The following is an 11495-nucleotide window of genomic DNA, read 5'->3' as shown; positions in this document are numbered from 1 at the left end:
GAGATATATTTTAAAGGACCTTAAAAGTTATATTTTATAAATATGAAAACAAAAGTATTTTAGTCTGCATAAGTTACTTTTTATCAGTGATTTTTCCTACATAATAATATAATCCATGATTTTCTTATTCTCTTGATATATATATATATATATGTTACATACACACATATCTGTATATGTGTATGTATATATCCTATACATGTGCATATATGTATGTATATATGTTTACATATATATCAAGGCAAGTAGATGGCAGAATGGATATATTGCAAGGCATTAAGTCAGTAAGACTCATCTTCATGAGTTCCAATCCAGCCTCAGACAGTTTACTAGTTGTGTGACACTGGGCAAGTCACTTAAACCTATTTGCCTCAGTTTCCTTATCTGTAAAATGAACTGGAGAAGGAAATTACAAACCACTCCAATATCTTTGCCAATAAATCCCCAAATTGAGTCATGACGAGTTGGAAATGACTGAAATTACTGAAGAAGAAAAAAATCTTCAAAAAATTAAATATGCCATGCAGATAGTATTAGTCTCTTTGTATTTATGAAGAAACTGAGGATCAGGGGAATTAAATGGCTTGCACAAGGTTACACAAGTAGTGTTACAAGTGGAATTCAACCCAAGGATTCTATTTTCCAAAAACCACATTGATTCTAAAACAAGTATTAACTCTCCAAATTATAAAACAGGAAAGAATATCCTTTCTAAAAATGTTTTTTGTGTTAAAAGCAAAAAGAGATATTTAAGAAAAGATTTCATTCTTGCTCTGTTCTGTAGGGATTTCTCATTTCCCAGACTCCTTTTCACTGAAGTGAAATCTTCAGAATCTAATGTCAGAGCTCAAGCAGCCAGTAAGAAAACATCTGATGTAATGGAGAGGGAGCTGCAGGAGTCCTGGTTTCCACTTTAGTTTGCTTTTTCCTGTCTTATGGACTATTGACAAGTAACTACAGTTCATAAAGCCTCAATTTCCCCCTATATAGCACGGGAAAATAATAACTTCACTTAATGTCTCATTGAGTTATGTGTGAAAAAACAATTTGCAAAGGGTAAAAATGTCACTGTCAAATGATAAAATTATAAATGGATAATTTCATCTTATTCTTTGGAGCAATGGCCATCCTACTTTTCAGTGTTTTCCTCTCTTCAGTAGCCTTCTGTCTGCGTAATAAAATCCAATCCAAAAATCCAATCCAATAAATATCTATTAAACACATATGATGTGCTTGGCACTGTGTTAAGCACCAGGGATATAATTAATAAAAAGAAAGACAATCTCTGCCCTCGATAATCTTCCAATATAAAGGGGGAGATTACATGCAAAAATAGGCAGGAAAGCAGAGGAGTAGGATAGATGGCATGCTATGGGATACATAGTGTGGAGGTATCTTGTTCTATGATATTAGAACCAAGCAGGGCAATAGATGCAAGAAGGAGTGATTTGAGAGTCTAGGTTTTGTCCTCTGCAAGGAAGAAATCTGGAGGAGTTTGCTATTCTACCTCTCATCTTTCCAGCCAGAGGGGAAAGGAGGCTGAGGGGGATGGAATTTGGTCAAGGCTTGAGTTAACAGTTTGATGATGATTTTAGAAGTGATGAACTTAGCCTGTTAAGTGCATCTTGTTCCATGGAATTGAATCCAGGCAGGGCAGCAGATGAAAGATGGAGAGCCAGTGTTGATCATGAGAAAGATCACTGATGCCTTTGTAGAAAAGTTAGGCTGAGCATTAGGCTTGGAAGAGTACTGAATTTAGAGTCCAAGAAGCATATGACTAAATTCTAGTTCTGTTATTGACAAATTTCATTCCCATGGTACAGGGATTTTCCCTCTCTTAGAATTGGATTGCTTCTCTCCTAAATGATAGTTGATGAACTACATGATAAATCTGGTCCCTTCCAACTCCAAATGCAATGATCTTGTAATAATAGTCTTTGCAACAACAAAGGTCAAATTAATCTTGAATAATGGCTAAGAACATTGTGGTTCTATATCATACCTAAGTTGTTTCTTTAGAGTAAGATCCTGAACCATTCTTTTTTTATATCGTGAATAGTTAAGGACTCTAGTTTCCAAACTTAATAAATGGTTATTAATCATAGGCTCTTCAAATAACAGGAGTGCAGATTTATACCTCAAGAAACTTTGGAGGTCATCTGCCCCATGTCCAACCTCTCCTTGTTTGGCAGATAAAGGAACTAAAGCCTAGAAAGATTAAATAACTTACCCTGAGGCTACAAAATTAGGGTTCAGAGGACCACAGTAATACTACCTTGAAAAATAACTGTTGGTAAGTCACAAAATCGTGTACTCAGTGTCATTTTTGCCTTCTGTAAAATAAGGCTGATAATACTTTCTCTCCATAATTCATAAGCTTTTTATGACAACAATCATTAATAAGGGGTAAAGTGTTAGAGCGATTTTATTTTCAATTATAAGAAAAGCAATAAATGTTTCTACCATATTATTAAAAATAACAATCTCAAACTTTTTTATCAATTACCCCCTTTTCCTCTATAGAATTTTTCTATAAAATAGAGCATTCACTACAAATTCCCCCCTCCATTTTTGGAAGATGTAGCAATATATGATACATAATGCAGTGAGACAGGATATTCAAGTGGCAAGAAGACCAGATTACGGGTAAAGAAAAGATATCAGTTTGCATCATAAATCAGACATTTATTATCTATTATTTATTATCGGTACATTTTCCATTGTTCTTGTCTTTGCCCCTGAAAGACAATATTTTGATGGTACAGCTACTCAGAAATGAATATGGCTTTATCAGTGAATATAATATGAAATAAGATATATTACCATCTATGTTGTCACTACATTTGAAGGACTGCTTATCTTTTCCATCAAGCTGGAAGTGGAACTCTGCTATTAAATTTGTCCTCCATTGTACAATGAGTTGCATGACAGCAAAAAATCTCTGGGGTTTGTTTTCCACCACAAAGACATTAGTAGCAGCAAAAAAAAAAATAATGATGACTACAACAGAAGCAACAACACCAGTTAGCATTTATACATTACTTTAAAATTTGTAAAGCATTTTTTTCCATTTACTATTACATTTAATCCATATATATTGTGTTCATATATCTAATGCATTCAGAGTAATGCTTTCATCATGGTAAGTATTTAAGAGATTTTTCATTCTTTAATTTATCTTTTTCTTTTGATTATTTTTTTTCTTTTCCTTTTTACCACTTTTCATTAAATGGAAAAGACATTAAATTACCACTTTGGTAAACCTACAACCCACAGAGAAATAACCTCATTCTTTTAATTTACTTGATAGTATTTGTGGTATTTTTTTGTCTTTATTATTAAAGATCTTTGCTTTTCCATTTAATGTGACAAATTTAAAGGATTTTCCAAAACGTCCTCTTACCTAAAGAAATATTTTACTATTGTGGAATAAAAGTATCCTTCTAAGTGCTATGCAAGATAATTATTATATGATTCATAGTCATGTTTCATTATTTTAATGATTTTGTCAGAAAAAATAATAATACACATACATTCTTACAGTTTTATTAAAAACTTAACAAATATGAAAGAAAGTGGACACTTCCATATAGATAGTTGAATAGAAAAAAAGGAGTCTGTATAAAACTGCATATTTCTATTATGTGTTTCTATCCTTCTGACATACTATCTATTTTTTTTCTCTGCATCAAAAATGATGTCTCAATGACCTTTATTTTCCCCTACCTTACTCTGTCTGTCCTCATGCTTCTATCCACCAATTAGGGAATGAAAAGCAAAGTAAAACAAAAACAAGGAGAACAACTAAAATAAAACCCTTATAACAAACATGCCTAGTTAACAAAACAAATTTTTATATTAATTGCATTAAGATCTATGTCTCATTTTCAGTCGCAAGTCCATTACCTCTCTCTCCCTACATGAATATCATTTTTGTTTCATTATTATTTTTCTGGATTATAGGTAATCATTGAATTAATAAAACCTTGCAAGTGTTCTTAAGTTGTTTTTAATTCCTAAATGTTTATTTTGTAAATTGTTTTCCAGGGTCTGTTCAATTCACTTTATATCATTATATGTCTTCCAAGGTATCTCTGAAACTCTCTCCACCATTTCTCATGGCACAAAGCATTTCCATGTATTTCTATATTCAACAGATGATTCTACTCTTTAGTTTCCCATTCTTTACTACTATAAACAGCCCTGCTCTAAATAATTTTGTATTGATATGTCCTTTTCCTTATACATGTACCTCTGCATTCGTGTCCCTATATTTCTGTTTGATATTCTTAAAATATTTCGGTTGTCTGTTGGCCATCATTAACCTTTAATTTCTAAAGTTTGGAAAGACCCTATTATCCACAAAATATATAGGATCATAGATTAATACACACGTGTGGATACCCTATCGCTGTGAAAACAAAATATTACTATTTCACAAAAGGGAAATTACACAAATAATGAAATACTACTATTTGACAAAAGTCAAATTTAAATTTGTCCTATGAACCTTTGACCTCTAAATGGTTCTGGGAGGCATGTAAAAATGTTAAAAACATCATTGCTTATGTGAAGAACTGAAACTAACAACCATCTCTCTATCTCTCTATCTCTCTGTCTATCTCTCTATCTCTCTATCCATCCATCCATCTCTCTACCTGATACATAAATGAGCAAAAGGCCACATCCACATGTGGCTTATTTTTTCAGTGGCTTTTAGTTCCATCATTTTGACTTGTATTGTTGTAATAAGCAACACTTCTGCTAATGCTAGCGAGAGGCCTCTCAGGCATGGAAGATCATTCTCTGAATGGAAGTGCCCATATTTACAACCCCTAATCCTGGTATGAAACACGGAATTTATGTTATCACCATATTAGTGTACATAAGCAAAGTTGCATGGAGTAAGAGGCCATTGGGTTGAGATGTTTGAAATTTGTATGATGAGGTAGTTTTAGCAGTCATCTAAGGGAATATTGAAATAAATAAGATTATGTTAGTATACAGACTGAAGATAAGGTCTATGAAATATGTAGAAAAATCACTAATTGTCATAAATGAAGGCTTCATTTAAACTAGAAGGAATAAGTATTGTATGAAAACTGGAGAACACTGAAAAACAGATTATAATAACATAATGGTTCCAAGATACAAAATAAAATCATCTTTTATATGAGCAAGTCATATAGGAATAAAACTTGTGGCGAAGAAAAATAACAATTATATGTGAAGAATGAAGCTCTGTGAGGAAGGAGATTTGGCAGACATCTTATACCTACAGCTCCCATACTTCTAATGGTTCGATAATCTCATCAATGGTTATTTATCCAATGAGGTAGATTCACAAGCCAGATATGTGTGCCTATTCTATCCAACTCTCATCCATGTTCTCTTACCTGTTTACAAAAACATCTGCCCAACGAGTAAGGGGTTATTTTTTTTTCTCATTCTCTTGCATGGCATGGATAATAAGGGAACATTTTGGCTGTCCACATGTCCTTCATTCTCCTTATGTCATCATCCCACTTTTTTAATCCCTTAGTCATACATTTCTTTGAAATGCTTTATGAAATTTTGCATAATTCTTTGCTTGCAATGCATTACAGTTTCTTTATGCATACCAAATATCTCTTTATTCTATTCTTTTGAAGTGATTATGGATATCATTTAGGTGATTTCAATATTCTGAAACTTTCCATTTGCCTAATAAGACATAAAAACAGAAACATGAGGGAATGGGACACTTCACTAGTTCTTTTACTTAAAGTTATGAAAACTGATGCCTGGGATTGGAAGATCAGTATAATGGGAAGTAGATAAGTATGCAAAACTATGGTGTATAAATTAAGAAGTATCAAGACAAGGGGGTTCTAGTTCTCTATTTTGTTCAAAAATAAAGCAAGCCATGATGGATTCTTTGCTGATTTTGGAGACAAATGTAATAATATTGAGTGAGATGAACAGTGGACCTACTTTTAGGTTTCCATGTGGGAGGTTTGTTGTGATAGAATGGTATGAGGAGTAGCTGAAGGAGAATGGCCTGAACTATAGAAAAAAGATAAACTTGCATTATGAAAGTGATTTGAAGAACTTTGGAATTCTGAAACCTGGAGATTAAATTTGGAGAAAAGAAATGAGGGATGACTTGAGGAGAAGTTTAAAAAATAATAAGATCTTGAGCTGATGGTATTGAAGGATATTTAAGGAATCAAACTGAAGGAGAAGGTTTTGAGGTTAAGAAAAATGGTTAGAGCAGAAAAGTATGAGAAGAATGAGAAGACAAAAGTTAGGAATTAAAAGGGGAGTACAGCAAGAATTCCAAGGAGACAGGATAGATATTTAAGGACACAAGAATTGGCAAGGCAATGGTAGACTTTCATGGCAGAACAAAAAGAAAGTTTGGGAGAATGGTCAGGTTGCTAATGAGATGTCACCTCTTCAAAAAGGAGCTAGACAGCTCCTGAAAATAGATGGAATTTTCACAGAAGCATATTTATGTTTGATAAAAGAAAATAGCTGATGGAGGCAGTTAGGTGGCACAGTGGATAGAGCACCAGCCTCGGGAGGCAGGAGGACCTGAGCTCAAATCCAGTCTCAGACACATGATACTTATTAGCTGTGTGACCCTAGGAAAGTCACTTAACCCTGATAGCCTGGCTCAAAAAAAAGCTGACCAACAATGAAAGCTATCCCAAAATGGAGTAGGCTGCCTTTGAAGAATGAGGTTTCACCAAGACTAGAAGTCCAAAATCAAATATTGTCAAATATGTTGTGGTGTTATGGGTAGAAAATGATGATTTCTTTGGATTATTCCAATTAAGATTTCAAAATTTTAAAATTTAAAATTTAGTTTAAAAGTGAAGCATCAATATTAGGGAAGTATAGATATTTGCTCCATCAGGCTAATAATTTGATTAATAATTTCTTTAATGCAGCAATAACATCTTTGTTTTTTAAACTATATATAATGGGATTAAACATAGGGGTCACAGTGGTGTAGAAAAGAGACAGAAATTTTGCTATCCCTGATTGACTAGACTTGGGTATCAAATATGTAATAATGCCAGACCCATAGAATAAACCCACAACTATAAGATGGGAAGAACAAGTGGAAAAGGCCTTTTGTCTCCCTGTAATCAATGGCAACTTCAGGATGGTGGTGATGATTTTAAGATAGAATCCAAGAATGGTAAGGAAGGGAACCATCCCAAGTAGCACAGCAACAGCATAGACAGAGAACTCTTGCACAGAGGTATCCCCACAGGCCAACTTCAGTAATGGAGGAACATCACAGAAAACATGATTGAGTTCATTAAAACAGAAGGGAAGAGAAATTACCTTATATGTCTGTATTAATTGTCCAGGGATTCCAGTCATCCAGGAAACAACCACCAACTGGACACAAACTTTGTGGTTCATGATAAGAGGGTAGTAGAGAGGTCTACAAATGGCCACATAACGATCATAGGCCATCACAGCAAGAAGGAAGCTCTCAGTGACTCCCAGAATAAGAAAAAAAGAAAGTTGTACAGCACAAGCCATCAAAGAAATGACTCTGTTCTGTGTCCAAAGGTTTGACAGCATTCCAGGGAGAGTCACTGAAGTGTAACAGATTTCCAAGAAGGAAAAGTTACCCAGGAAAAAGTACATGGGAGTTTGGAGAGTTGGATCTACCTTGGTAATGACAATGATGAGGCCATTTCCTATGAGGATACTCATATAGATGATCAAAAAAATTCCAAAGAGAAACCCTTGGAGGTTGGGAAGTTCAGAAAATCCCAGAAGAATAAATTCCCCTATGACAGTGAGATTTCCTTCTGCCACTTTTTCTGTGTATTCCATCTGTGAAAATAATGAATTTAGGATGGACAAGTAATTTCACCTCTCTGGGTCTCAAATTCCTTCTTAGAAAATTAAGGGTTATAAATTAGGTCATCTCTAAAGATACTGCTTGTTCTGAAATTCTATAGTTAGATTCTCAGGTCCCCTTAATTAACTAACTCCCCAACTTTATCCTGTGAAGGCCTATTTGAATCTCTAAGGTTCATTCTTGAGGATACTAAGTGCTTGTAGTATGGAGAAGATGCCAAGTTGACATGAGCACTGAATAAAAAAATTGAGAGCTGACAAAGGACTCAATATAGGTTACAATCTTTAAGTTGTCTTTGTCCTCACATGTCTCTGCTCCAACCAGCTGTTCTGCTCGTAGAACTCTGGCAGTTCATGCAAATTTTTACCATTTGTGCCATTCACATGATTTCCTCTTCACCACCCCTCCCACCTACAACCTCAGTCCCTTCTCTCATCATTCAGGTGAACCACCAGAACAAGAGAGTGACTAGAGAACAATAGAATCATAACCCTGTGAGCTCAAATCCCATCTTTACCACATCTTAGTTCTGTGATCCCGGACAAGCCATGAGCCACTTAACTCTAAAAATAACAATTAGTTGTCCTTGATTGTAAATTACAAAACAATTGTGAATTTGATTTGGTAGAAATATGAGTTGCTCTTATTTTCTGTAGAGAAGAGTTGGTGTGGACCTGTATGTTGTAATGTGTACCAGAATGTGAATCTGAATTTTTGTCAACATCATCATCCAAAAAATATTTGTCTTCAGGCCACAACTAAGCCTTATTTATTTTAAAATATGAAAAAATGCAGATTTTATTTTTATTTCATATATTTATATATAATACATGTTTATATACAATATATAAATAATAATATAGTTATACATAATATATTTATTTTTATAAAAATATTCTAGATTTTTGGAAATCCCAACCCCAAAAAAGTGCCCCCAGGAAAAAAGAGTGAATTTTTTTCTAGATCTGGATTCACTAGCTATTTTGGTCTCTGTATCCACTTGGCATTCTGTAAATCTCTTGGTATTCTCTATACAATATACAGGGAGGAGGGATCTAGAGTTTAAATGTATATATATACAAAAGAAATAAAAATAAGAATTTATAGCAAAATAGTAATATGATCATTCACAAATTATTCTCTATACCCTCTCATCAAGCTTCTCACATACTTTCTCTTTATTTTTTTTCATTTTTAAAATTTATTTAGTATTTTATTTTTCCCCAGTTATATATAAAAACATTTTTAACATTTCTTTGTAAAACTTTGGGTTCCAAATTCTCTCCCTTTCCCCACCCCGATCCCTGCTCATAGATAAGACAAGCTAAATAGATATAGATCATATATGTGTAGTCATGCAAAACATTTTTATATTAGTCATGTTGTGAAAGAAAACATATACCAAAGAAAAACCTCAAGAAAAATAAAGTTAAAAAAAGTATGTTCTAATCTGTATTCAGATACCAACAGTTCTTTCCCTGAGGAGGGATAGCATTTTTCTTCATAAGTCCTTTGGAGTTGTCTTGGATCATTGTATTCCTGAGAAGAGCTAAGTCATTTACAATTTATCATTTTACAATATTGCTGTTACTCTGTACACGGTGCATTTCACTTTGCATCAGCTCACGTAAGTCTTTCCAGGATTTTTTTTTTTCTGAGAGCATCCTGCTCACCATTTCTTATAGTACAATAGTATTCTGTTATAATCACATACCAAAATTTGTTCAGTCATTCACAAATTGATGGGCATCTCCTCAATTTCCAATTCTTTGCCACCAGAAAAGAGCTGCTATAAATATTTTGGTACATATGAGTCTTTTTCCTTTTTGTTTCTTATCTCTTTTGGGATACCAATCTAATAATGATATTGGTAGGTCAAAGGATATGCATGGTTTTATAGCCATTTAGGCCTAGTTCAAAATTATTCTACAGACTGCTTGAATCAGTTCACAACTACACCTACTGTGCATTAATGTCTCATTTTTCTCATATCCCCTCCAACATTTGGCATTTCCCTTTTCTGTCCTATTAGCCAATCTAGTAGGTATAAGGCAGTACCTCAGAATTATTTTAATTTGCATTTCTCCAATAAATAGTGAGTTAAAACATTTTTCCATATGGCTGTAGATAGCTTCGATTATTTCTTCTGAAAATGGTTCACATCTTATTTATCAATTGGGGAATGGCTCTTATTTTTATATTCTCATATAGTTTAGCTGGGAGACCCCAAAGTGATTATCTCTAAACTCCCTTCCAGTTCTATTAGAAAAGGGAATAAATATTGAGTAGCACTTACTTTGTGCCAGGCAGTGTAATAAGTACTTTGCAAGTATTATCTCATTTTCTTTTCAGAATAATCCTTCTATGTAGGTGCTATTATCCCATTTTACAGTTGAAAAAGCTGAAGCAGACAGAGCTTAAATGACTTCCCCAGATTCACACAGATTATGTGTCTGAGGCAAGATTTGCACTCAGGTCTCGATGATTCCCAGGCCCAAGCCTCTCTTTGTGGCACTTATGATTCTTGATTATTAAAAAAACATCCTGAACTGAATTTTATTCAGAAAGAACTTTTGTTTGAACAGTTCACAATGGAATAATAAGTATAATGGATAGCTTTAGGACAAAAAAGAAACCAAAAAAACAGAACCCAAATTTCCATGTTAAGGAGTTAGTACGCAGTGTAGGATGGTCATATAATGTCCATTGCAGCCAGAAGAACAATGTATCTCTGTAGAGCTAAAGGACCTTTGTTTGGTATCTGAGTCTGCTCTATAATAGTTAAATGCCATTCAGCAATTCATTCAACCTTATGGAAGCACAGTTGTTTCATCAGTAAAATGAAGGGATTAAGTAAATGAACTTTCCATAATATATGATGCTGAGATAAAAAAAAAAACCAAAACAGAACAAGTTTCCTGCTTTTTGCCAATTATTACCATTAAAGCCATATACTGCTTTTCTTCATGGCTGATTGAATCAGCAAAAACCATTTACAAAGAACTATTATGTGAATTAACTCATAGCTGTCAAACTTACCTTGGTGGGTAGAGTGAGTCAAAGCCAATCTTGATATGAGCTGCCATCTACCCCTATAACAGATATTGTCCTGAAACATAGAATAGCCACAACATCAGAAACAAAGGCAATAAGACTTGAAAATCCTCATTGAGAGAATTCTATTATTAAGGAACCATGGTCCTCTTGTTTCTTTTCTTTTTTTAATTTTTGTTTTGCTTGATTGAATTGGTTCAAATTCTCAAGATTAGAGTTTTGAGGAGCTGTTTTTTCACCTCTATCTACAGGAAGAGGCCAAACACCTAAAAGTTAATTCTATTCTCGAGTAGTATTCTGTCGTTTAGTAGTTTCAATCATGTCTAAATCTTTGTGACCCCATTTGAGGTTCTCTTAGAAAAGATACTGTAATAGTTTGCCATTTCCTTTACCAGCTCATTTTACAAATGAGGAAACTGAGGCAAACAGAATTAAGTAAATTGCTCAGGGTCACACAGTTAATAAGTGTCTGAGGCTGGATTTGAACTCAGGAAAATGAGTTTTCCTGACTCCAAGTTCGGCACTCTACTGTACCACTTGACTGCCTTGATTCTATTGATATAATCATGAA

At 33.9% G+C, this 11495-nt stretch overlaps 1 protein-coding gene across 1 annotated transcript; it reads right to left on the bottom strand.

Annotated features, from left to right (window-relative positions):
* Positions 1-6897: 6897 nt before the first annotated feature.
* LOC114042250 (olfactory receptor 10AG1-like) lies at positions 6898-10838 on the bottom strand. Its single transcript, XM_027860909.1, has 2 exons — positions 10826-10838; positions 6898-7823 (listed from the first exon to the last, which is right to left on the bottom strand). Exons 1-2 carry the CDS (start codon positions 10836-10838, stop codon positions 6898-6900), a joined length of 939 nt encoding a protein of 312 aa, XP_027716710.1.
* Between the last annotated feature and the right edge of the window lie 657 nt (positions 10839-11495).

The sequence above is a fragment of the Vombatus ursinus genome, unplaced genomic scaffold (genome assembly GCF_900497805.2).
Source record: "Vombatus ursinus unplaced genomic scaffold, bare-nosed wombat genome assembly UNPS02014323.1, whole genome shotgun sequence".
NCBI classification, from domain to species: domain Eukaryota; kingdom Metazoa; phylum Chordata; class Mammalia; order Diprotodontia; family Vombatidae; genus Vombatus; species Vombatus ursinus.
The sequence above is the reverse complement of the archived record's forward strand: the minus strand, read 5'-3'. Positions and strand labels throughout refer to the sequence as shown.